Source organism: Hyaloscypha bicolor (genome assembly GCF_002865645.1).
Source record: "Hyaloscypha bicolor E unplaced genomic scaffold K444scaffold_57, whole genome shotgun sequence".
In the NCBI taxonomy this organism is placed as follows: Eukaryota; Fungi; Ascomycota; class Leotiomycetes; order Helotiales; family Hyaloscyphaceae; genus Hyaloscypha; species Hyaloscypha bicolor.
This window is the reverse complement of record NW_020194559.1, coordinates 609,308-635,390: the sequence shown is the minus strand read 5'-3', so window position 1 is coordinate 635,390 and position 26,083 is coordinate 609,308. Positions and strand designations below refer to the sequence as shown.

The following is a 26,083-nucleotide window of genomic DNA, read 5'->3' as shown; positions in this document are numbered from 1 at the left end:
TACGTTCATCCAGCAACCAATCCTGCATCCCTTTGCACCTCATTCTCGAATATTTTCCCATCACGCCACTTTCCCCCGCACCACATCCCGCGTCACCCACGCTCATGTTAATACGCGACATCATGCCACACGCAAAATATTTCTCTCCTCAAACAAGATATAAGAAGCCAGTGCATCCATTCGTTTCATTTTTCTTAAACCCATAATTAAAATCCCAACCCAAAATATTACGAAAAATTCAAAATGCCTTCATTTATCACCTCCATCACCGCCGCTCAGCGTCTCGACTCTCGGGGTAACCCAACCGTACAAGTGCGCCTTACGACGGATAAAGGTACTCATGCCATCAATAAGATCTTTGGACAAGTCTGCTAATATTTCATAGGTACGTTCACAGGTCTCGTCCCCTCGGGTGCCTCAACCGGAATCCACGAAGCTCTTGAGCTGCGCGATACTTCCTCCACCGCATACGGGGGGAAAGGAGTCAACCAGGCAGTTCTCAACGTCACGTCGACCATCGCTCCAGCTCTACTTGCAAGGAAATTCGATGTCGAAACTCAACTGAAGGAGATCGATGCGTTTATGTGTCAGCTAGATGGCACGAAGGGGAAGAAGAAGCTGGGCGCCAACGCGATCTTGGGCGTCAGTATGGCGTGTGCTAGAGCTGGTGCTGCGAGTCTTGTATGGACCCTATCTCTCTCTTCAAATTTTCAGCGAAAGAAGAGAAAATCGGTCAAGTAGTAAGAGAAGATGGACTGACACGTGACCCAGAAAATCCCCCTTTACGAGCATCTCCGCCTCGAAGCCGGGACGCTCAAAACCCCCTACATAATGCCCGTCCCCTTCTTCAACGTGCTAAACGGCGGCGTGCACTCGGGCAACACGATGGCCTTCCAGGAAATCATGCTCGCGCCCACGGGCGCCAAATCCATCACTGAGGCCGTGCAGATGGGTGCTGAGACGTATCATGCTCTCAAAGCGGTGATTACGAAGAAGTTCGGACCAGCTGCTACTGGCATTGGCGATGAGGGCGGCTTTGCGCCGCCGATTTCAAAGCCGAGTGAAGCTCTTGATCTCTTAGTCGAGGCGGTTGAGAAGGCGGGGCACACGGGGAAGATTCACTTTGCTATGGATCCTGCTTCCTCGGAATTCTTCCGTGAAGGGAACTACGATCTTGGCATCAAAGACGGATCCTCTCCAAAACTGACCCCTGACGGACTTGCGGACTTGTACAGAGAGTTGTTTGTCCAATATCCGATTGTTCTGCTGGAAGATCCATTTGCGGAAGATGATTGGGAGACGTGGAGCAAGTTCATGGAGAAGGGGAAGGAGATGAAGGGCATGCCAGAGATTGTGGGTGATGATTTGACGGTTACGAATGTGGAGCGGGTGAGGGAGGCGCAAGAGAAGGAGGCGTGTAACGGTTTACTTTTGAAGATTAATCAGATTGGAACTGTGAGTGAGGCTATCGCTGCGTACGTCTCTCTCCCTTCCAAATTTCTTTATTTACTAACAGGGGAGGTAGGGCAAACTTAGCATTCAGCTATGGCTGGGGCATCTTCGTTTCTCACCGCTCTGGAGAGACGACGGATGACTTCATTGCGGATTTGACTGTTGGTCTGAGGACGGGACACTTGAAGACTGGTGCGCCGGCTAGAGGGGAGAGAGTGGTGAAGTACAACCGCTTGATGGATATCGAAGATGAGCTTAATGCGATCGGGGAGGAAGTCGAGTATGCTGGTGTAAATTTCAGAACCGCACATGGGAAGTTGCAGGACCCGAAGATTCCGTTCAACGTGTACGGTTATTGAGAAACTTGGTCTAGAGAGTCAGAGACGGAATTGAATTTCACATATTTTTTGTACGTTGGTTTATTCCAAATATCTCTGTTTAGACTCAAAGAGCCTTAGTAGAAGTTCGAATGTAACTAGGATAAGAAATAAATAAAATAGAATAAAACTGGCTCGGGGGCCCGTAACGTTGTACCGTGCAGAACAATGCCCATTGGCAAGGACTGACGAAGGCAGACTATCACCTCATATCTTAGGCATTACGACATAACTCGGCACTGTCAACTAAGCAATCACTAAATAAAGGGGTTCTCCCTAGACCAAATACACATGTTCAAGTAAAATGAGGTGCCGGGTTATTTGCTAGAAATGGATTGTGGCATCTAAATCCTGTCTCCTGTGCTAGCGGCGATCGCCCTGTAGCTAGGCGATAAGCCCCTGGTGATTCGACTTACAAGCCTGTGAACCAAAGTCTGTGTTTTTAGGGCATTTCGCTAAGAAACGAACCCCATAACTATTTTGGATGCTTTTCTTTTATATTCAAAATTAATTATTAAGGCTTTCTAAATTCATTCTAGCTTCCTTTATTATATGCTCTTGAAGTATGTAAAGTTTTAATCTATAGTTGTTAAGAGATTGTAAAGTGAATGTGGCGAGTTTGGTTTTGCGATATCTGAAAATACCGCTAAAAATACGGACTTTGGTCCGTAGGCTCGTTGCCTCGTGACGAGCCTGATAAAAGTCATCGGCTTTAGGGCATTTTGCCAAGCAACGAACGAACCCTGTAAGTGTTTTCGACGCTTTTATTTTATATTTAAAATTGGTTTAAAAGCCCTCTAAACTTATTCTAACTGCTTTTATCGTGTGCGCTTAAATTATGTAAGATTTTTAATCTGTATTTATTATGAAACTAAGTGAAATAGGTGACTTTGTTTTGCGTCCCCTGAAAACCTCGCTAAAACCACAGACTTCTGTCAGCAGTTGCGAGGTTTAGAAGTTTGACCCTGATGAGTTGAATTTGAAGCGACAGGGCTGCGCCTCGCCGGTGTCGGCGTAGGAGACTCGATTAAGGCTCTGCACAACGACCGTTAGAAACGGAGGTGTGTCCATCTTAAGAACGGTTGAGAATCTCACGCACGGTTTGTTTTGGGGAATGTCAGCCCCTATTTGAAGTAGGACGAAGGAAGGCGGGGAATAGCTGTCCGAAGGTTTCAGCCCTAGTTTCAGCCTTCTCTCCGGTCCCACTGATCGCCCTTAAAAAGGAAGGTAACCATCGAATTGTTCTTGAAACGCGGAGAAAAGATCTCCCAAAAGCTACTAGAGAAGAACTTGTCAAACAGCTAAAGGGAATATGGGCCAATTTCCGCGGTCGCATACGAGGATGGTAAGCCACTCAACCCCGCCTTCGGCTGGTTGTCATATATTATTGTATCGACGGTCCTAATCAGAAGCGACTCACCCCAAATACGCCTGCGGAAGAGATGGACCACCTCTCCAATACCTCTGGGTGGCCTTTCCACTTCGTTGACAATAACGAGCGGGAATACATGGGTTTAATACAAAATCAAATCCGACCTCTCTTTCCCAATTTTGCCGCAGCCCTCTCAAGACAATCGCTCGTTGAACGAGAAATTGGAAGATGTGCAGTGGTAGAATTTAATGAGGGATTCAACCAGCGAACCTCTTCGTTCGGAAACTCAGCGGAGCTGCGGCATTATCTGTTAGCAACTTCAGTATCACCAGCAACTGGTTGCCAGAAGCAACCTAAACGGCGCCTCTTCATATTGGAGGATCTCCCGCGTAATTACATCTTGACACTTGGCTCACGGCTAAGGATACCACCCAGCTTCTTCGCTGGCCATTATGACGATCCAGCATCTTCCACATTCAATCATCGGAACCCATTCGAACGCCACACGAAATCGCAATTCCGTGTCAGATATGGAAACTCGCACCGCGCCGAAGTCGATGTTCCACCACACAAGAGGAGCAGCATGTACGCCTTCAATACAAACGTGTGTCGGTATCTTCATGCATACGACCCGAAAGGCCCTCTCTACGACGAAATGAGGAGTCATCATATCCTTTCATTTTGGAGCTCTCCGCTCGGAATGGATGGGTCTTGGGACGCTGTGCTGCTCGTAGACCCGCCTCTCAGAGGACACGCTAAGTGCTTGCCATCAATGCAACTGGCACCGGTTCGACACGAACTTCTAGACGAAAGTTCAATACCGAAACTCTGCTTGTATCCTGAGATGAATGCTTTGCAAGAACTTCCCGAGGAGGTATCGGAATGGGCCAGCGCCTATGAATGTCCGCAGTATATCTCCATCTTCGATGATGCGGTGAATGAGTTTGCATCCAGGAATCAGGATGTCTGTGAAATGGACAATCCGATGGCCGTAGTCAAGTTTCCCCGTAAACTCGTTATCGGGATAATGCTGGCTTTCCTACGACGTCGGTATCTGAACCTTCTCAGAATCCAAAAGACGCATGTCAAGCCCAATCAGACTTTTCGCCATAACTACCTCAGCAGTTTCTCAGAAGGCGCACTCTCGAGTTGGCACGACGAATTCTTCGACTTTATCGTCGGCAGTTGCGCGGCAATGAAGGAGCTCATCCGGGAAATGGAAGAAAACATGGTCTCACTCGGCCTACCAATGAAGAATGAAACCGCCTGGAATTCAGGCCTCGCGGGAGGGCCGCCACAATGGGAAATCGATGGATGGAGATCGGTGCTAGATCTTGTGCATGTCCTAGACGGGTTAACGAATGCGTTGGCAACGGGATATCTGCAGTACATTTCGATCCAAGAAGCGCGGATTTCGAATGGCAACGCACAAACTTTGTCGAAGATCACAGTTTTGACCATGCTCTTCATACCTTTATCGACAGTTGCGAGTATCTTTTCAATGAGTGGCGACTTTCTGCCTGGCAACCCGAAAGCCTGGGTGTTCTGGGTGGTCTCGGTTCCGGTCTTGATGATGCTTGCATATTTGTATTGGCGGCAAGAGCTTGTTGAGGCATTGATGAGGAAGAGACAGAGCTTGCTTCTACTTCTCGAACGAAGGGAAAGGAAAGCGGAGTTCCCTGCGCCCGACAACGAAAGGTGAAAGGGTAGAGCGGCAGTAGTAAATCACGACAACAGCTGATTTCCGGCAGCTGGTTTAGTATTTGTTGCCGAGACGAGATCTCCAATGGTAGCATAAATATGGCAGGTTCTCCGCTAAACCCTCTTAGACGTAAGAGTATGGGACGGCGTCTGAAGGAATGGGAAATATCCAATAACTTTCTTGTACGCAAGATCAGTGTATTCAAAATATATGCTATAGTTGTAGCAAATGTTGCGGGTATCCCGGGAGCCTGTGAGTGAATGAGAGGGGTTCGTATTTACTCAACACTACCGGCCAACAGTGAATACTCTACAGCGCCTCTTGTTGGCTGTGCCTTGTGCATTCGACCCAGGTTCAACACCGCCTTAAAGAAGGTTCTTGCCTTTCGGAGAAAGACAATGATGAAGTGCAATCGGCCTGAGCCAACCACACCTCCTATCTTGCATCGTTGTGCCCAATGTTCTTATTTCTTAAAGTAAGCATGAGCCATTGAAGCCCAAGATTAGAAACCTGTGGTTAAAGGATAGGATGTTTAACTATTATTTGCATGTTCTGAATCTATTGAAACATCACCACAGACGTCCCAAGTAAGTAAGATAACCGCAATACCTGCCTTTCTCTCTTTCTCAAGTAACCTCACTTGTAGAACTATGTATCACTTCAATTCATAGCCACCCACTGGCTGCATAACTGAACGGGGAACGAGGAATAGATGGCAAAGATGGGGTAATCAAAGGATTTATGCAGGCTTCTCGTACTAACCTCACAGAACCGGAATACGTCTCACGGCGCACCGAACAGGTCCGACTCCACGAAATGTCTTGCCGGGTTGTTCGTCCAACGGGATAACCAGCAGCTTATGGTTGTTGCGTTGGAGTGACCATCTGGCTTACGACGTGGAATCTTGATAAGCACCTCAATATATTTAAAGCCATGTGCCTTACCTCTTTTTGATGTTCAACTCTTTCTCTTGTTGTGACTGCGGAGCATACGGGATTTTCACCCCAACCGCCCCAACCGCCCCAAGTGTCTCAAGTAGGCTTACAAATCTGTTGTCGAATGGGTTTACTTACTTTATATGCAATGCATCTGCCTCTATTGAGCAATTAAAAAGTTCCAGAAATGGAGAAGATTCCGTACGCCATTCAATTTGTAGCCAAGTGGTCACCTCAATCGTGTTGCTGCAGCATTATGCTCGGGTTTTAAAATATATCTTCCATATTCTAACCACTGGAGTCCTATTGGACCAGAATATTTAGCTGCTGACATGCCGTAGATCGCCGTGAGAAGTTTCCTATCACATCCCCCCACCTTCAACGTCTAGTCATGTGAGGCGCAAGAGGAATCATATCGGCTAAACATCAGTCCGGCTTCATCCACCTCAAAAGTATCTTACCAATAAGTGAACAGAGCCTAGAATCCCTTCAGTCCTCACTTTAACTCTCTCTTCCGCCAATTTGTTGTTCTCGCGTTAGACCTCATCCCAGCAGTCTTACATCACAACAATGGCAGCAGCAAAAAAACACATCCTCGTCCTTGGCGCCGGTATATCAGGCCTGCAAACATCTCTTTCCCTCCTCCGGCGGGGCTACCGTGTGACTATAATTGCAAGTCATACACCTGGTGATTTCTCACCGTCGTACACATCTCCATGGGCCGGAGGGCACTGGCGCTCTCATGCCGGGACATCTCCTTCTGATAGCGCACTTCGGTCTTATGATTCAGGAACCTATAAAGCATGGACACAGATGCTCAACGCCGCATACACAACTCGCGATGCCAAGGGGAGGGCCGAAGTGGAAGAGGAAATGGGGATCGGTTTCCGACCGGCTCGGTATTACTGGGGGAAAGACATCGCTGAGACGGAAGGCAGAGACGGAAGAGGAATTTGGTTTCGTGATGTGGTTGCTGGGTTTGATGTTTTGGACCTTGACGAAATGAGGAAGAATGGGAGGGAGAAAGTCCCAGAGAGTGCGGTAATGGGGATTAGGTATAAGAGTATCTGCTTCAACCCGCCGAAATACCTCGATTACCTCTTCAAAAAGGTACAGGAGTTGGGAGTAAAAGTCATCAAGATATCTGTGGACACTGCTTCGGGACTTTCTGGTGTGGTGAGATCTGTTAAAGTTGTGCTTGGAAAAAATGGGTTGGATGAGGTGTTCGCGATGGTGAACTGCACTGGTCTTGCAGCACGGCATTTTCTAGAAAATGATGAAGCAAAGTCATTGTTTCCAATCAGGGGACAGACTATCTTAGTGAAAGGAGAGGCAGAAATGACGAGGACACTCGTTGGGATTCCTGACGCTCCTGAATCAGAAATGTTGTACGTGGTTCCACGTCCCGGCACAGGAACCACCATCTTAGGTGGGTGCAAACAAGTTGGAAACTGGAGTGAGGAAGTCGACAAGGAGCTCAATGAGAGGATCGTCGCGAGAATGAAGAGATTTGGTTTGTGTGATGAGCTAAGAGGACAAGGTGGGGATTTTGAGGTTTTGAGTTATCAGGTTGGCTTCCGACCGGGAAGGACAGGGGGGCCTAGAGTTGAGGTCGAAGACAAGGGGAAGATTGATGGCATTTGGGTGGTGCATAATTATGGACATTCAGGGGCTGGATATCAGAACAGCATCGGTTGTGCAGAAGAAGTGCTACGGCTTCTCGAGCCACTCAGTATAAATTGATGCGAAAGATTCCTGGATTCGGACAACCTCTAGACTGGAGACGACATGTGGATCAAGATAGCAAGTAGTTTTCAAGACCGATTTAAAGCCCATTCCCTTCAAGCACCACTTCTCAGTAGTCACTCGCCCACTCACTCAAGGCGTGCAAGGATCTCCATGCAACTCCCTGACCTGCCTTTGCAAACAAATTGCATCATTCTGTGTGGTAAACTATCCAATATTAACATTTCTTCCACACGATCTCTTCTCCTTCGCTCCCAAATATTTCAACTTACCTCATCGGCAAGAGCGACATGAATGTCAATATTCGCATTGTAATTCTACCTCATTAGCACTTCATAACCCTATCTATACCAGGTAGAAGCTATAGATAGATGGAAGAAAGTTACCTTAGTATTCATATCATTGCAAAACTTTCGAAGTTTATCACCTCCACCCTCAAATAAGTCACCACAGGCGCCGCCGAAAACGAGCTAGGAGGAGGGATATGAAATGCATTGTGAGTCAAGCAAAGTGAATGAAGATAGAAAGACGAAGCTTGAGGGATAAATTTTGACTTCGGAGAAGGATATTATTATAGTGTTTTGCGCACTGCATAAAAATGATACTTCGAAGTAGGTAGATAGAATTATATCTAACCTGAAGTCTTATGACCAGGAAATGGGCAAATCAAAAGAGATTTCGTATGCTAAAAGGGAAGAACTTGCTTATTTAATAAGGTCAATCTTTGAAGGAATCTTTCCAAGCCATTAGTGTAAGTTAATTCCTGAAAATGTTTATGATCAACAGCACAAGGCGCGTACTCTTAGTCAAAGATATGTGCGCTCAGGCCAAGGTATCAAAGAATAGTGGTAACAATGACTAATAAGAGATTCAACCACTCAGCTCATGATTCGGATCCAGAAGCTGAGCCCTACTATCTCTTCAGCTGTTCCCTACTATTAATTAGCACAAATACCCTTGTGTTTTCCATAGTAGGGATTAGCGTCTTGCATATGCTCGAACTTAAGATAAAATGAATACTTATTTTGCTAAAGGGACACTACCCCTTTCTTATTTCGCACTCCTCTATTCTCGACCTCCACCCAACGTCCCGCCAGGTATAATCCTAGTATATGCTTGACCTTTACTACTAAGAAACACAAAGAAAGTTAGACATACCTTTCTTTATCGTCGCTATTCTTAGCATGAATCAAAATCCACTGCTTCTCGTTGATCTTGGGAAAGGCTTAGAGGAGGATTGCTCATCTTTGTTCTGGGCGCTTCTTCTTCCACCGATTGATAATTGCATTTCCATGGCTGGCCACCTTTTGACGCAAGTAGGTCAGATCACCTTGGATCGATGTAGAGCAGGACTTCGAAAATTGGTTCGCCTGTCCAGAGTCAGTACAATTTAATAGAGCAGCCTTGTAAAGATGTTCCTTGCCTCGGAGATGCTCAGACCCGCCGTATACTGTAGGTAGTCCCGGGTTTGCTGGGCGTACTCGCATCGAAACTGAGCCTTGCACTCAAAACATTCCTTTACAGAGCAGGCACCCACATAAGGAAAGAAAGTACCCCTCTTCCTGTTTGGTAATTGAGAAACTGCATAGGGATTTGCTTGCAGGTGCTCATCCAGAATGTTGTGTCAGCGATCATGCTAGCTACGAAAGGTTGCGCGGTGATGGAGGGTTTGAAATGATTTTTTATTTGGGTAGCGGAAGTACTAGATCATGCGAGAAATTTAGGTGAGAAGGAAGTTCAATTACATGACCAAAGTTCAAAGCCGTTCACCTTTGCCTTGAAAGAATGCTGTACCGAGTCTGCCCAGGTCGATTCGGTCTGCTCTGTTCGCTGTGCTACTCCTTCTCATCTGATGGTCATCCGCGGAGATTTTCCCCATGTCTGGAGGGAGATTGCGTCGAAAGGTGATTTGTTGTAAGGCAAAAAAGAAATGTTGGCCCTGTTGACATCGGGGCACTGCAAAAGTAGGTGAATAGGGGTACTTTGATCATGTGACCGAAGCTTTGTTGAGTCCACCTTTGAGCCCCAGATCCTTACTTGGACAACAAAGAAGTAATATGAATATTAATCGTCGTAGACATGAAGAACTACGCAACAATTTGCTAAATCGAAGCTGTTCCTTTGGCGCTTGCAGCCTCCTCAAGTTCAGCCAACATCTCCGCAACAACAACAAATACAAACGAAGAGCAGTTACCCAGCGGTCATTCTCCCTTCCCAGAATCTCACCATGCACTACCAGAAGCATACCCACGCCCATTTAATATCTTCATTCCATTCGCCGCCCTGCTCAACATCTCCTCAATCTCGTTCGCATGCGTGGAGAAGTTATCCACCAAATTATCCCACATCTTGGGGTTATGCTCATGCTTCTTCTTGCTATTCCAAGCATAATCCGTGACAGTAAACGGTCTGCTCGACTCGAACATGAAGGCAATGGCGCCCTTCGAGATCTGCATTTCAGGCGGTGGTTGGGCAGAAGCTGCTTTGAATTCCTCGTATGCGACGCCATGGGGAACCATCCCGCACTCGAAAGAAACGCCACCTGGCTGGAAGGAATCAGATCTTCCTCCATAGCCGCCGTAGATCAGGCCCATGAGCTCGGTTGCTACGTTTCGGTGGTAGTAGGGTGGTCTGTAGGTGTGTGATGCTACATCCCAGCGAGGCGAGAAGATGAGGAAGTCTGCGAGAGGTGCAGTTGGATCTCTTGACTTGGCGGTGAGAACACAGAAGATCGATGGATCAATGTGGTCTACGGAAATTGATCCAACGTTGACGAACTTGGTGAGATCGTACTTGTATGGAATCTGAGAGAGGTCAGGAGTCTGTATCCTGGATGGGGAAGAGGAACTCACGTAGTTGCCATGCCATGCAACAACATCAAAAGGAGAATGCTCCTGAGTGCTCTTGAAGAATTTCCCACCGAGCTTGTACACGATCTCCCACCCGTCCTTGTTGATCTCGTACTTGGCCTTGGGATAGAGGAAATCACGTGAATTGGCAAGGCCATTTGCGCCCAGAGGGCCAAGTTCTGGCAACTCAAAGTATGAGCCGTAAACTTCCAGAATATAGCCACGAGATGGTCCATCTGGAAGTTCCACACGGAAGCGGACACCTCTCTGGATGACACAGATCTCGCCTGGCTGCACGAAAAGTGGGCCGAATTCAGTTTGGATGTCGAGGCTTCCTTGCTGAGGGACAATCAAGAATTCGCCATCAGAATTCACAAAAGCTTTTTGCCTCATGCTCGTGTTTGCTGTGTAGACGTGAGTAGCGATACCTTCTCGCAGTGTTGGTTCCCCTGAGCCTGCGATCGTCTTCAGGCCAGAAACGAAGTCAATACCTCCTTCTGTGGGGATATCGAATGGAAGCCATGCCAGTTGCGTAGGAGAAACGTGGACTTTAGGATTGCTGGGTATAAAGTTTGATTCCATGTCCTTGTTGTCTGGAAGATCAGTCTGGCACATGGCTGTCAGCACAACTTGCCCCTGGCACACGATGTTGAAACTCACGAAGCCTTCATGAGCCACAGCTGGTCGGACTCTGTACAACCAGGCATTCTTGTTACTTCCTTTAGGAGCGACGAAAGCAGATGCAGTCATCTGCTCTGCGTACAAGCCGAAGCGGACACATCTTGGGCTGTTTTGTCCCTGTGGGATTGTTCCCGGAACAGCTTCAGATTCGAAACTTTTCATCACCCATCAGGTCATGGTATCCAGTCAAGTTTTGCTCGAGACTCACTGATTCCCAAATCCAACTTGATACTAGACTTTGTTAACAACCCATACTGGGCCTGGTTCACTGATGCCTCAGAGATCTCACCTCATACGGATCATTCTTTCTCACAGCAAATGAAGGAATGGCCCCATCTTTTTGGGTCTCGGCCCAGTGGAAGATATTCTGGTACTCTGTGGGGTCAGATAGCTGGGCAGGCATTGTGATTAGAGAACTCCAATCGACTCCAGCGAGCTATTTGTTGGAACCTGATATCTATGTTGAAGCTCGGAGGACGGGAAGAATGAAATGGAAGCCGGATACCTACATATCTGAGCGACTCTTATAGCGGACAGGAGTGCCCCGCACAAATAGTAGTCATGTTAACGTATCAGGGCCTGAGAACTACGCCCCCTTCAAAGGCTTCATCTGAAGATTGCTGACGTTTGTGAATGCGCGACGCAATCAGGAAAACCCCCTTTCGGATAACACCCCGTCCCCCGTTCTCACTCGGCACGCTGGAACTAACCCTGTTTGGGTTTGTCTCGCCAAGCTCTTGGCGTTGCTCTGGGCCAATTGCGCCAAGATGGCGGGTACATTAAGTGGGGTAAAGGGTTATTAATTCTGATCAAATTCTCACAAAGGATTTTACCCCACCAACAGCATCCCCACAGGTCATCGGCTTAATCTTGCCGGTTTGGATCAAGGTCGGAGTGCGAGGTACATTTTAAGAAATCGTAGGAATTACCTGTGAAACGACATGGTTTCGGCACTTTAACCGACAACCTCGCCGAAAGATCTACGGAGATCGCGGCATAGATTATCGGGAATACTGGGCATTTTAACCTTTGGTATTTTATAGAGAGCGAATTTAGGATAAGAGTTCGCTACAAGCCCCTATAACTTCAGGCAGCGCTCCCTAAATCGACGTAAAGAGGCGCTATAAGACTTTCTGAGGGAATAAGTAGATCTTCTAGAGTTATAGAGCTATTAGCAGAGTAACTATGCGCTTGGACGTTAAACGAGCAACTATTATAGGCCTCCTTAGCAATGACTTCTTTGTAAGAGGCCCTAAAATGGTGTGGCAGCCCTTGTCAAAGGCGCACAGACTACTTTTTGGGAAAGGGCCTGGAATAGGGCCTTATCGGGTTCGCTACCTTGATCTGTACGCTAGAGGGTGTAAAATTCTCCCAATGCCCTATATTCCCGATAATTTATGCCGCGATCTCCGTATAGGGTGTATACCCTCTGAGAAGACCTTGTCAAGCTTCGTTCAAAACTATTCGACTTCCCTCACTACCTCACGAATCATTTCTAAGAAAGGAGATTCTCTGGGGCATGCCACACTTTCCGGGAAAAGGTAAAACGACACCCCCCCCGGAGGTGTCGACTGGGGGGTGTGGATTGGGGCAGGGGTATTAATGACTTGTAATTGGCTATTATACGTAAGTGCTTTAAAAATCTTAAGTTAGATTTTTTAATATAAGTATAAGCTAATATATTATAATCACGTGCTTTCTAACTTATAATAAAAAGATTCCTTAAAATAATATTTTAATTTAAGGAAATTTATATATTAATTAATTAAGTTCTAGTTTTTGAGCCTTATAAAGCTTTATAAACTAGGAGATTATAGGGCTCTTATATCTGGCTTTAGGGACTTATTTACTAAATTTCTAGGCTTTTTAAGCTTATCTTTGGGGTATAAAATATGAAATCATTAATTCTTTAATTTAAAGAGCTATTACTAATTTGAATTTTATTATAAAAAAATTTAAACAGTAATTAATTAGCGCTATAAGGAAATAAAAACAAGCATTAAATTATATTAATTCCTTATAAAATTAAACGAAATCAAGGAAAAAGTCAGAGTTTTAGTATTCCTGTCCGAGCGCCTCTACTTTGGGTAGTAGCGGTCTGGCCCCCAATCGACACCCGCGGGGGGGGGAAAGGTCGTTTTACATTTTCCCCACTTTCGCATGTTGACAAACCAAGTGAAGATAAAGTCCCAAATTTTGGGGAGAAATTTGAGAAAACGAGATTCATTCATATTTTTCAATATAAGACATTCTTTTCAGTCAACTCCCTACTATTGAGAGACTTAGCCCGCAGTAGTAAGGAAAGTAACCCAAGCTCCCGCCAGACTATCTAATCCGACATCCTCAGCCAGCTGATAGATCGTGTTCCGTCTCCCAGACTTTTCCCTTGCAACTCCTTCCACGTACTGCGAGGTAAAGCCCTTTCCACTCTGCCCATAAACCTGCGCACCTTCCTTGCTGCCAAAGGTTGCCCACGCGCCCTTCCCATTCATGAACTTGATGAAATCTCCAGCAAAGGCGACAGCTACCTGTCTCTGAGCCTCATCCAGAAATTCATTATAGTTCTGGAAAAGATACGCAACATCGAGACATGCCCCGCTTCACCTTTCCACTCTCCGTCCCATGGATTGGGTTCGTTGAAATGATAGACGTAGGCTTTTCCAGGCCAGCCTTTTGCAATTGCAATGGCTGGAGCGAAGAAGTTAATGTCCGTGGAAAATTTGAGGATTCTGTAAAGTCCTTCCTTGTCCGAGAGGCTTGGATTGATATCGTAAGCTTGGAGTATTTTCTCACCGACATCTCCTGGAGTCTTATGGACGATGTTGCAAAACGTCTTTGCAATACCTGCTATTCGAGGGCCAAGCATGAACCCGAAGATTGATGCCTGTTCGTGTATCTTCAGCACCTCTTCCAGGGATACGCTGCAGGAACTTACATCGAATTGACAATCTCCTATCAGGAGCTCTTCGCACCAACTCCTCCCCGGCATTGAAACAGCAGGGCCTTCCTTCGAGGAGATTTCAGCGTAGCTGAAATTGCCAGCAATGACTCCACCATCGACAATAGGAAGAAGAGGGAGATTTGGCGGGACGAGAGTTAGAAGCTCCTCGTTTGGCAAGTCCAAGAGCTTCTTGATACGCTCTTGGCTAGATAGATCTTCTGCACCCATGCTCTTGATCACATTTGAGTAAACAAATTCCGAGACGGGTGGCGGAAGTGGTTGGAGCATCAGAGCGGTACCAGACATGCTGATGTACCGTTTGAAGAGGGGTTCCTTGGTATGGAGGAGCAGGTTTCCGGCCACTAGGTAGAAATAAATCCAGAAATTCCGCTGATCGGGGATGAAATTACATACCTGATCCTGCACTCTCCCCAATGAATGACACATTCGCAGGGTCTCCACCAAAGTCGGAAATATACTTCTTCACCCAACGGAAGGCATTAATCTGATCTCTCAAACCATTGTTGCTAGGATACCCCGCATTGCGCAGTTCTTGAGAAGTCAGGAAGCCGGTTGCTCCCAATCGGTAGCTTGGGGAAATCAATGATTGCTCTATAATGTTTGGGTGCCCCTTACTTGATTCCCACTCCGATCACCGGTAATTCCATATCAGCGGACAGCTTCACAAACCTTTCTAGATCATTTTGCGGCCATGCATTTGAACCCAGGCCATATCCTCCACCATAAACAAATACAAACACCGGAAGGCTGGAAGTAGGAGTAGGAAGTTTGCTTTCAAGCAAAGGGACACTGATGTTTAGATTCAAACCTTCCAAGTCAGAAGATGTCAGCTTAGGGACTGGCAGTGATTGTTGAATGAATCCGAATTCGTTTTCGAGGCCCATGGGAGGATTAATGACCGTGGGACTATTCAGTCAGAAGGTGCTCGAGACTCGAAAAAAGTCACATACCCGAGTTGTGTTCCATCTATCACACCTTGTGTTTCACCATACTCAACCAATTCACTCCCAGCAAACTTGTCTTTCAAGGAAGCATATTTGATGCCAAGGAATTGGACGACGCCATTTCCTTGTCGGCCCTGGATCTCACCCAGCGTCTGGTGTTTGATTTGAGCTGACATGCTGCTGGCTTTGTTCTCTTGTTTCTATCGTCTGTGATAGGGGGGTGTGGCTCGAGAGAGATTCTGTTGCCTTGGTATCCCCTTTATGAACCTTTGAGCGGGTTCAGGCTCGGTTGTACGGCCGCGGGGTTGAGAGTCGCCGATCACGTGTTGTCTTGCTTTCGAACTTGCTCCCAGTCACACTTTAAATCCACTAGCCAATGCTCTAATGAGCAGATGAGGCCTCAGGATGGTTGATCTACACCTGTCCACCACTGGCCATGCGCCGGTCTGCTCAGAGCTGAATCCCGACAAGTGAGATCTTACCCCAAAATTACCCCCAATTTACCCCACCAGCCCCAAATAGCAAATGTCGGCGATTCGTGGGGCCGTTCTTGTTGGTGGGTTCCCGGGAAACCCCCTTGTGGGGCGCAATACTTCTTGCTGTGTAACCTCTCAAAACTTACCTAAGCTTACAATGTGCCAAGTGTTGGTTTTCAGTTCTGGTGTCTGTCATAAGGTTGTGAAATTTCTAGTACTCTCCATTCTTGCTTAATCAAACCTTACACAACCTTCGCGGTGGTTGCCTGAGGTGAGTTGCGTGGGCTCAGGAGTCATAAATTAGTCGAACAAACCCCCTCTTTTGATGAGTGACCTGAATATATACACAGAACCCGTATCGTGGTGGACAGTGAAGGCGGCACTTAATCTTCAATATACCAAGTCAAAGTTGAACATATTTGTGAACTTGGACGGTGAAAAGAGCTCCAAATTTTAGCCCTCCGAGATATCTGCATGAGATAGCAGTCAAATATACCACAACTCGAGGGAGGATATATTTGGAAAGTATCTGTGGTTGTCCAGCTTTGACATAGAAAGTTGGAAAGGAGAAAAGTGCCGCTTTTCCTGTCTATCGCGGTTGGCCCCCTCCGTCACTACCTTGGTAGGTATTCCTCCCCAAACTCTCATTCTCTCCTAGGGCTATTCGCTAATATTATTGTTTCAAGTAATTTAATTAATTATAACAATTACGAAATAATTAAATTATAGTAGCTTAGAAACCTAATAATTAATTTATAATTAATTAATCCATTAATTAAATTGAGTATAATTAATTAATTAGTCACGTGAGCTTAAAAGAAAAGGAGCTAAGGGCTAGGATATTATATAAGACTTAATATAAGACTTAATTAAAGTTCCATCGTCTGGCTTTCCCGCGTTCGTCTCCATTTTCCACCACCGTTTCTTGTTCCGACCCTCGTCACCCTACTTCAATTTTAACCAATTACTCGACTTCCTCCCACAACCCACGCCCACAGTGCCCACTAGAACCACAGGCACTTTCAGTCACAAAAAGGTTTCCATGATGGACTCAACAGTTTCCAAGTCTGTTCTTCTTTCCAACGTCTCCGTGACAGCTGCCAATTGCAAAACATAACAAGGTCTTTCCGGTTTATGTAACGCGTCAATTCCTCCAAGTACAAAAATCCACAAAAGGAATTTCAAAGTGTTCACCGCCGCTATCCATTCCTCGAAGTTTAATCGATTCAACTTTAACTGCTACTTTGAGCTGCCGAATTGGTGTTTGAAACACATCGTAGATGTTCGGAATCGGGAACAAAACTACTGCGCTAAAGATTATGGCGGTTAGGTGGCAGCATTCGTATAAATTAGGACCTGGCGCTGCAGATTTGAGCTCTTCAGAAGAAGGCAGTGGTAAGAGTAGTGCTGAACCCCAAATCGTGTCCCGGCTATTTCCCCAAGTGTCAATCCAGCGAGTTAGCCTCGGAGATGATGATCAATACCCGTTGTAACAGCTCTCACGGGATTCAGAAACTCAAACGTCGTGTCGGTTATTCCCTCATTAGGAGTTCGCCGGAAGTAATTATGACGTTTCCCCCATGGTTAGGAACGTTGGAAGACGATATAGCCCGCTCTTTCACCGAGGCAGTAGAGGACTCGTAGACGCGCAAGGGTGGGTGGACTTGTTTTGACGAGTTATTTAGAGCCTTGACAAGGACTCCTCTGGAGATCTCTTTGTTAATGGCTTTGTGGAAAGCTGCCTAGCAATGGACGCAGTTGCCTACCTGACAATCACCTCTGCTAATGTGGGAAGCTGAATATTTTCAATCCCGCCTCTTAAATCTATCAATCCCAGAACCACTTTCATGTACTCGGGGGACACACTCGAAGAAGCGGATAGTTAGCATCATCTGTTGGATTTTTTTTACCTTTTTTTTTTTGGATGTGCAGCAATTACAACTGTGGGAAAGAGAATCTTGAAACTTGCTTAATTAATATTGCCATAAGCTTTCATCCACTGGAGTTTTTAAGAGGTGCGTTGAAAGGCTTCCTCTTCTCCCCGGTCACATTCAAGACCTCATGATCGGCGAGGGCCAGAATTGTCAGAATAACCTCGCCTCTGCAAGTTGTACTGCCTTTTGAGATATATACTTTGTATTTTTGAATAACTATCAACTTGTAGGAGAGAGTTTATGGCCTAAACAGGGTGATGAAATGCCGACGAGTATTGATACCGCATTTACAGTCCACGACGAGGCCCCACCAATCACCTTATCCCTTACGCAGGCGCATTTCCCAGATTCCACCTGCACGCAATATTGCGACGTCTAGGTGCTCAAAGACAGAACTCGGACAAATTACAGCACTTATTAATCAGAATCCACTCGTTCTCCGAACGGTGAGACCCGGTTGATTGAATTGGCTTGGAAGAGAGGTAGGGTCCAGAGGACTTGATTTCTAAGAAGCTACGATTTCAGAGGTTCCTTAAATAATCGCTCGTTCCTAGCGCTTCGCTTGGGGCCACGCTAACCCCTCACAACGGCTAACCGAACCCCTGAATACCAGGGTGACATTACCTTATAAGCGAAACAGTTTCGCTTTCTTTTACACTCTTATCTTACCTTCGCAACTAGCATAGGCAAATATTATTCTCCTTATTGTATAAAATCACACAACCATGAATTGTGTAGGGCATTGTGGAATAATTTTTTTTCGGGGAGAGTGATTCTGTATTTTGCGTCTCTCGTCTAAGCTGTTCCACGCACCTGCGACCAAAGCAATTTGCGTCTAAAGCAATCTGTTGGGGTTGTAGAAAAGGAGATACTTCCTCTGCTGGCTCATTTAATTCTCCTATTCACTAGGATTCTTCCCGAGGAGGGTGATGACCCACTCAGGAATCTTCTGATTCGCTGCTGCTGCATCTTCACCGGCCTCAAACTCAGCTTTAGTCGCCCCCAGTGGAAGAAGACGGTCTCTGCAAAGTGGGCAACTGTCATTGGTCTCGAGCCAGCATCGGAGACATTTTCCACCAATCAAATGCCCGCCATGTGCACAAGAGGTTACGACCGGCATTTCAGTCATTTTTTATCGCTTGAGATTCCCTTCTCGTTGCCGTCGAACGGCACCATGCAGATATTGCACACTCGTTCTTCTTTCTTCAAGTATTTCGGTGACACTGTTGTCACCTCTTTATGGATCTGAAGCATTCAGTCCTTTAAGGTTGGGTTGGCGGCGTATTTTCTTCTTGCCCTGAACGCAAATCTGCTGTAGTTGAGGTAATTCTGTAGCTGCAATAGCAAAATGCGATGTTCAAGGGTGCAATTTCCACTTTTCTTGATACGAGTGAAAACCAAAAGGTGGCAGGCAGCGTTCTGTGCGCCGCCTCGAGATTTATGACAATGTCCTTACCAAGGTACGGAATGTCGGGGACAATTCCATCCTGAAAAAAGGCGTCGCCGTCGTCTGGAAGGCTTGCCTTGACGAAGTCGAACGGGTCCGAGAACTCATTTATTCCGGGCTTCTTTGCCATCTCTAGCATACCTTCTGCTATCTCGTGCTCATTCTCGAAGAATTCTCTGTATGTGCTCCAATGTACCAGTGTTGACCACGTGCTTTGAAATTCTCCGACTTTCTTGGGTCGGGTAGCAGAAAGCACTTGTTGCAGAGTACTGGATAACGATCGCCGTCTGTTTTCTTTCCATTTGTAATGGTAAAATCGCGCCTCTCCTGGTGTTGGTCAGAGTGGTCAGAGATGAATTTCCACTTTACCAGTTCCATGGTATGACCACATGCGTAATATTCATCGCCGTTTCTATCTGTGTGCTTGTTGTACCATCAAGTTTTTTGTGTTGGATGACGAAGGTCTAGAATGGAAAGTCCAGCAACTTAAATGTTATGAACAATTGGTTGCTCGTGAAACGTCTGTTCTTCTAGTCGATTGCTAAGTATTCGTTTTGCTCTCGAAACGCCGCATTAAATTTTGGATTTACACTTAACTAAGTAAACAGCAATAGAAGTTGTTGCTTACATCCGTTTGATCAATGGATGACTGTCAAAATATGACAATATCTGAAATAAATGCTCAGCATTCTCTTCGGTATGTTTACATCGTACATTTAGAAAATAGATAATCCTCCTACTCTACTCTGCTAAGAGTGTTTTCTAACGTGAATGCCTAGATTCTCCTCGCAGACCTCAAATTTTATCTCTCGATTCCTCTTTCGTTGTTCATTCTCCAGGCTCCAGCTTCCTTTGAACAATTGAAGGCAGTTTTCTCATTTAGAAACAAATTTATGAGGAACAACAAGGAAATGTTGTTTTAGGGAACAGCACCTGATACTCTGAATATACTCTTGGTCTCAATCCCTACGATTCGTGTTGTACTCGCTAGTTCAACTACACTCAACTCATCTCATAAAAGCGTCAACCATCCAATCATTCTCACTTTCAACGTTACATTACTTCAATTCTTGGAACATTCCAATAACCAAATATGTGTTACCAATTCAGAATCGAATACGAGGCTTGCGGCCATCATAGCCAGCCGGAGTACAAGCCTTGTGGATCTCCGAGCTGCACGAAGGTCACCCTAGTTGTGGCAGACGACGAGATTCTGGACTTTTGTCCTGAGTGTTTTCTAATGGATATTGTAGATTTCCGTCAATATGTGGAAAGGCCGTACACATATGAAGTATATCGGATCATGAGAATCACGTCCCGTTGGCACTCTACACGAAATCGAGCCAAGGAAATGTACGCGCGGGCAGCAAAATATTACGAAGCTACTTCTGGGGCGAATGACATCTTGGCCCTCGTGACCCCGGACGGTGCAACGTTTGACTATACGCGGAATTCGGTTGTCCTACATGTGCTCAAAATGCTCACGCGGGACTTTTGGGCAAGAATCAAGTACAATGTTTCTCCTCAGCCAACGCTGCGAGAGCGAATGTTGATCCTCCAGCTCATCAAAGTCAGAGACCAAGGGTTTATTTACTTTGCTCTGGAAGAATTTCAGCGCAGAGCAGACCAGATCAACTCTCTTACTACTGTTGTGCCTGAAGAAGATATCGCTGAGAATGATTATTGCAATATCTGCCATGAAGTTCTCGGTATCCCAAACGAAGACGGCAAAGTGGAGCATTGCGTCAAGACCATTTCATGCAACCACATGTTTGGTAATCTATGTATGGCTGCGTGGTTAACTAAGAATGAAGGTGAGTGGTCCTGCCCCATTTGCCAGGGCATCCTTACTCCTAACGCCCAACCTGAAGTCCAAGAGGAGCCTGTCACACAAAACAAACGCCAAGTAAAGTTCAAAAACTGGTGTGGGAAAATTGTGAGAATGGATAGAGCTCAAACTCCAGAGTGGATGATTGCTCTTCTTGATGCCACCGACATGGAAGAGGGGGACGAGGGCGAGGATGGCGAAGACGAAGAAGAAGAAGAATATGAGAAGGACAATGGCGGCTACGCGTCTAATAGTGAAGAGGATGCCTTTAATACTCGCCTGCGGCACACAATTGTCGATATGGAAAGAATGTTTGGTTTCCATTTCGAATTTGATTATCGACCAAGGGCTCTCCCGAGAATCTGGACGCAAGTCGTGAATCTCCTTCCCACTCGCGTTCGAGAGGCATTCAGATCGTACACGTAGCACTAGTATCGGACACTCTTTTGTAAAGTTCTTAGTAATTCAATTCACCCCTATCCTTTCGTCCATATTCAATTATCTTTAATAATAGACATTTCGGGTATGGCCATTCCATGCAATAATTCGGAGTTCGTCGAAAATAAGTCCTCGATTCACCGCCTCCTTCCAAATTAAGGTTGGATCGTTGGCCCCCTTGCATTGTGAAAAAATGAAACAAACGACAGAATCCCATCTCTGACTATCTTATGATCTCATCCACTAATTAGCAAGATCCTCTTTCCCTATATTTCTGTGTCATAGAATATCAATGAAGTGTTCGCCTAGGAAATTGGATTGTGGGTATAGTCGTCGCTACTGTCCGCCTCGCGATCTATGGAATTGTTCTCCAATTCATTATATGGGGAAGTAAAAGAAACTCATCTTCTATGACGGCTTGGTCTCGATTACAGAGATGAAGACACCGTGACAATCGTTGAAAGAAAACTACTTTATTGAAGGACAATGATATTGAGCGGTGAAAGAAAAGTGTTGGGTATAATTACGAAAGGTTTTCCTGCTGGAAGAAGGAACCTGTAATACAACGTCAACTTGAGAGAAAGAAACTGGAGACAGAGTTTCAGCTTTCACCCTAAGGTCTGATTTTCAAGCAAGACTTGCACAAAAGAAACATCAGGAGCAGAAGCGAATACTCGAATTGTGTCAACAATATGTTGTTACCAACGCCTGCAGACACTCTCGCGAAGAGACAAGACTCTGCCGCCCCGTTGCGACCTTGCGGGCCTGCTCTATAACAAAGTTCGAGATCACTATAGACCACTTCTGCCAGGGCTGCAGGGAAAATATCATGAAGGACCTCCAGCGCAACGTACCATCGTTAGACGATGCCCTTGCGCTCGAAGGCAACCACATTTGCGACAAAGTCACTAATGCACTCAAGCTCGCCAATCCAAACTGTTTCTCTATCACAATCACAGAAGGGGCCGACGGCCCATTCCACGGCAGGATCCTCCAAGCCGATCTGGACTGCCTTAAAGCAGTTGAAAGGATAGCAGAGAGAGTCACGCATAGGCTTGCCATCGAAAATGATAAACACGGACCCCTGCGTCTTCTCGTGCAACTGCATTGCTGCGTCGAGCAAGCCGAGATCAATCTCCGCGAACAAGAGATTTTGCAACATGCGTACGCGGCGAAGGTTCTCTAGTCCTTCACGTCCGTTATGGATCTCGCCAGGGAGGAGAGGGAATGCAATATATGCATGGAAGAATGCCTTTCGACCAAGACCGACGGCAGACGAGAGGAGAAACCGTGTAAGCTGCCCTATGAACACATTCTCGGACCGAGTTGCTTGTGGGAGCACTTCTTGGCGAAGGATTTCAACCTGAGGATGCAGATCTGTTGTCCTGTCTGCAAAGCCCGCTCTGGCCCTGCCGAGTGCGTGGATCTCGTAAAGCCTGAGGAGGTTGCGAGTTAGTCGTGGAGGAAGTATATTTCAGGCGGGAATACGGCGTAAAGTAGATCCGTATTCATGCACTCTCTCTTTTCCTACGGCACGTCAAAAACCACAATCTCCTACATCTCCTACCAAAGTGCTTTTTAATTGTATACCATTTTTTATAATTTATATATATTTGGGGTGGGGGGGACATGACGTGAAAGAACAATCCCAATGTTTACAATGATTTACGAGTAATGGTAATAACAAGGGATTTCACACCTCACCATCCGTTAGAATTCTGTATCTCAATCAAATTGGAACTAACCCACTCCTCCCTCTTCCTTCCTTTATCCCCATTCAACACACATTGTGGAGACTCAGACAGTACCCAAATCACCCCATTCAACAAAGAAGACTTCGCCTCCAAACCACGGTGAATGTCTCACCCGTAAACAACAGAACAATAGCTTCCTTGCATTGTATCTCATTACCATTACTATTCCCCCTTCCCTTCGCCTCTTCTTACCCATCTCATCACTCCACACAGTCCAGCCCTGCCCGATATCACCTTCACCTCCAACACCCAAATCAAAACAACACCCGAACCCTTCTCTCTTCGATCTAGAAACAAAAATCTACCAATAATGTGCCACACACTCCAAACCCTCCACAATCCATGCCGCCACACCCTCACAACCGTGCACCCCTGCACAGCATCAACAGGTTACCTCCTCCCAAGCTTCCTATCCTCTGTCTTCGCACCGCCGCGATGCATCCGCACTTCTGAAACGACGGTATCGGCCAATTTCTGTCCAAAATGCGATGAGTTTTGGAGTGATCAAGGGATCGGAGGGGAGGAAGCCAGGGAAAGGGTCGTGGGGTGGAGGAGGAGGAATGCGTGGGAGGGGGCGATGAGACCGGCTGTGGGGGAGGCGGAGGGGTTTGTTAGCTTTCTCAAAGAAGAAGAGGGTCACGGCTGGAGGCAGGACAGAACGAGCCAAGATAGTGATCGGGTTGACGATAGTCACCCACAGCAGGGCGACCTTGATACCTTCTTGGCATCCGATCTACGACCGTCTACCGACCGGGAGAACCATCGGAGTTCTGGCGAAAGATTGGAGGGGGGCAGAGAAGAGGGGTCGAGGTCGAGGAGGAGTTCGGTGTCTTCGACGTGCACGCTCTGGCCTGGCCCCGTCCCTCACAGATCGCCGTCATCTCGGTCCCAACCTCGATCACCCAGTTCCAGTTCCACGGAGACACTCTTCCGCGCTCCCAGCGCCGAAGGAGCAGATCTCGGCACTCGACGCCTCGACAGCCTTGCCCTGGTCCAGCTTGACGAGAATGCGCAAGAGATGGAACATGCTGTCCCTCCGCCGACATGGCCGGTGCAAGATGGCTTGATCCATCCTGATGCTTTTGAGTTGGACGAGTGGGAAAACGAGCTGCCTGGCCCGGGTAATGTCGAGAGTTTTGAGAGACAAGAACTCTTTAAGCTCGTGGGCGCAATTCCGGGAGAGAAGCCACAGGGCAGAAAGCTGGTGTGAGTGAGAGAAGAGAAGAACCGAGATGTTGAAGAGAGGGATGGGCTGGACCCTGCAGGATACAATGATAGATTGAAATGCAATATCATACAGATGAAAACGCAAGAGGGTGTCCTTCCAAGCAGTCCCCGTCTAAATAGTCGTCTAAATCGTGATTCGTAACCAAGAAAATCCATCTTCCACGTATGATCACAGCAGACTGGCGGTCTTGGGCTTCCAGAGCGACCAACTCACCGCAATCCCAGACTTGATCGCAGCAGCTACCCACAAACTCACCGACATCCCCGCCTGACTCCTACTAATCCACCCGCCGGCAATACCCCCGATGAGAATCGCAAGCACAGCCGCGGCCCTCCTATTCCGCTTCACATTATCCAGGGCAATAATCTTCGGGTCACTCGCCAAATCACAATAAACACTCGTCAATACCGTCGTCGGAACCTCATTAAAGCCCAGTAGCCTAGATGTCACGATCTGCCCCCCAGACTGGAAAGCAAGGAAACCTAATGGCAGGAGTTCGTAGGGATCGAAGCCCAGGTTGTTTTCCGTGACGAGGCCTTTGGGCTCGGGGACGACGTGTGCCTGTACTAACGCCGCTGCGACGATTATGCATATGCTTTGGAGGAGGAAGGATGCCGCGAGTGTGCCCCGCGCTTTCGGGTTTATGAGTCGGGTAGAAGCGAAGCAGAAGCAGCCGCATAGGAAGCAGGCGATGCTGAGGAGGGATTTGAGCCAGCCGTCGGGATGGCTGGTTGGCTGACCGGAGGCGCCGAGGGCGAGGAAGATGGTGTTACCTGGAGGAGAGGTTGTGAGTCAAGGCGAGAGTGGGGAAGGGGTGGGTGGGGAGGCGAGGACGAACCAGTTTGCATGGACACGAAGCACGACCAGGCGTTGTAGGCGCTGCTGTCGCAGAGCCCGGAGACGAGACAGCATGCTATGATGGGGATGTCTGCGTGCGAGAGGGAGATTTCGTTGCCGAGGTGGCTGCGGGCGGACTGCCATGCGGTCTGTCGAGGTTTGGCCAGAGATCTGCTGGGAGAGCGGTCCTCTGTTGTTGGCAGAGCGGGTTCGGATTGCCGTTTCACAGGAGGATTCTTCACCATTGCGATTGGCGGTGTTGGGGAAGCATCGTGAGAGAGAAGAAGAAGAAGAAGAAGAAGGAAAGCAAACAGACCTACTTTTTCCTGCGATATCGCGAACACCACTGTTCGGGAATTCGGGATGAGCTCGCCAATAATTGACAGCCCTACGAAATTTTGATGCTGCATGACGAACGAACGCGACTCAGGAAGGCTTGTCTAAAAAGGGATTAAGTGCTGGCTAGGCATGCAGTGAATTTTGATCTCGGCTGCCATTTCTGTAGTGGGGTCAAGGTAGGGTTAGAGGCCAGGTAGTGGTACAGTAGGTGGGGTCAAGGCAGGATCAAGGCGAACAGCGAGGTCAAGATGCGAGTAGAATGCAACTATTAATTCCTTTTTGAGCCAGAACTCATGTAACAGTGATCTCCTACAATTTGAAACCACGACGTCTGTACGGACAGCCTGGGCTGTCCCGCTAGGGGTCTCGCTTAGGGCATTCTGCCATGATCCACTGAAACGCAGGAAGCCCTAGGGTATTAATACCTGAAGCTATAGGGCCTCTCATAGCCCGTGTATCTCCCACGTACGTGGGTTCTAAGATCATACAAGGAGGGCGGTCACTGCTGCTAAATATGTATGTATTAAAACTTAGGCTTCTTTACTAAATTGAGAGCTTATTTCTTAACTTTTTAGCCTGAAATAATTAAACCCCGCAAAATATATACTTATAAAATAGAGATATTTATTAAAATTAACTTATTTAAAGCTTTAATTATAATAAAGTTATATTTTTTTTATAAAAAAAGAAATTAAAAGAAAAAAGGCTATTTATTACTTATAAAATAAAAGTTTTAATTAAATATCTTAAGATATAAAAGAGCTAGTTATATAAATAATTTA

The 26,083-nt window shown here is 46.7% G+C and overlaps 9 protein-coding genes across 9 annotated transcripts; 5 read left to right on the top strand and 4 right to left on the bottom strand.

The window, feature by feature from the left end:
• The first annotated feature begins 142 nt into the window (after positions 1 to 142).
• Positions 143 to 1,972, top strand: K444DRAFT_588400 (enolase). The gene is made up of 4 exons (XM_024878054.1): positions 143 to 334; positions 386 to 681; positions 772 to 1,475; positions 1,526 to 1,972. Exons 1-4 carry the CDS (start codon positions 244 to 246, stop codon positions 1,809 to 1,811), a joined length of 1,377 nt encoding a protein of 458 aa, XP_024737860.1. The 5' UTR covers positions 143 to 243; the 3' UTR covers positions 1,812 to 1,972.
• Positions 1,973 to 3,196: 1,224 nt separating this feature from the next.
• K444DRAFT_612232 (uncharacterized protein) lies at positions 3,197 to 5,086 on the top strand. Its single transcript, XM_024880089.1, has one exon. It carries the CDS (start codon positions 3,272 to 3,274, stop codon positions 4,901 to 4,903), a length of 1,632 nt encoding a protein of 543 aa, XP_024737859.1. The 5' UTR covers positions 3,197 to 3,271; the 3' UTR covers positions 4,904 to 5,086.
• A 1,322-nt stretch (positions 5,087 to 6,408) lies between these two features.
• K444DRAFT_560361 (FAD dependent oxidoreductase) lies at positions 6,409 to 7,688 on the top strand (the record flags this gene model as incomplete). The annotated part of the gene is made up of 2 exons (XM_024876897.1): positions 6,409 to 6,699; positions 6,874 to 7,688. 2 exons carry the CDS (start codon positions 6,409 to 6,411, stop codon positions 7,579 to 7,581), a joined length of 999 nt encoding a protein of 332 aa, XP_024737858.1. The 3' UTR covers positions 7,582 to 7,688.
• A 1,892-nt stretch (positions 7,689 to 9,580) lies between these two features.
• Positions 9,581 to 11,517, bottom strand: K444DRAFT_588391 (homogentisate 1,2-dioxygenase; the record flags this gene model as incomplete). The annotated part of the gene is made up of 5 exons (XM_024878053.1): positions 9,581 to 10,388; positions 10,437 to 11,039; positions 11,094 to 11,268; positions 11,323 to 11,345; positions 11,404 to 11,517. 5 exons carry the CDS (start codon positions 11,515 to 11,517, stop codon positions 9,807 to 9,809), a joined length of 1,497 nt encoding a protein of 498 aa, XP_024737857.1. The 3' UTR covers positions 9,581 to 9,806.
• A 1,879-nt stretch (positions 11,518 to 13,396) lies between these two features.
• Positions 13,397 to 15,305, bottom strand: K444DRAFT_652458 (para-nitrobenzyl esterase; the record flags this gene model as incomplete). The annotated part of the gene is made up of 6 exons (XM_024885796.1): positions 15,027 to 15,305; positions 14,692 to 14,982; positions 14,470 to 14,645; positions 14,050 to 14,417; positions 13,705 to 13,998; positions 13,397 to 13,654 (listed from the first exon to the last, which is right to left on the bottom strand). Exons 1-6 carry the CDS (start codon positions 15,194 to 15,196, stop codon positions 13,397 to 13,399), a joined length of 1,557 nt encoding a protein of 518 aa, XP_024737856.1. The 5' UTR covers positions 15,197 to 15,305.
• A 4,665-nt stretch (positions 15,306 to 19,970) lies between these two features.
• Positions 19,971 to 21,131, top strand: K444DRAFT_628977 (uncharacterized protein; the record flags this gene model as incomplete). Its single annotated transcript, XM_024882988.1, has 1 exon — positions 19,971 to 21,131. The coding sequence occupies one exon, from the start codon at positions 19,971 to 19,973 to the stop codon at positions 21,129 to 21,131; it is 1,161 nt and encodes a 386-aa protein (XP_024737855.1).
• Positions 21,132 to 21,965: 834 nt separating this feature from the next.
• Positions 21,966 to 22,305, bottom strand: K444DRAFT_720644 (uncharacterized protein; the record flags this gene model as incomplete). The annotated part of the gene is made up of 1 exon (XM_024888484.1): positions 21,966 to 22,305. A coding segment is annotated over one exon (340 nt), but the record flags the coding sequence as incomplete, so codon positions are not given.
• A 902-nt stretch (positions 22,306 to 23,207) lies between these two features.
• On the top strand, positions 23,208 to 24,107 carry K444DRAFT_628975 (uncharacterized protein; the record flags this gene model as incomplete). The annotated part of the gene is made up of 1 exon (XM_024882987.1): positions 23,208 to 24,107. The coding sequence occupies one exon, from the start codon at positions 23,208 to 23,210 to the stop codon at positions 24,105 to 24,107; it is 900 nt and encodes a 299-aa protein (XP_024737853.1).
• A 186-nt stretch (positions 24,108 to 24,293) lies between these two features.
• K444DRAFT_527671 (uncharacterized protein) lies at positions 24,294 to 25,207 on the bottom strand (the record flags this gene model as incomplete). Its single annotated transcript, XM_024874651.1, has 2 exons — positions 24,294 to 24,898; positions 24,964 to 25,207. The coding sequence occupies 2 exons, from the start codon at positions 25,205 to 25,207 to the stop codon at positions 24,294 to 24,296; spliced, it is 849 nt and encodes a 282-aa protein (XP_024737852.1).
• Positions 25,208 to 26,083: the final 876 nt, after the last annotated feature.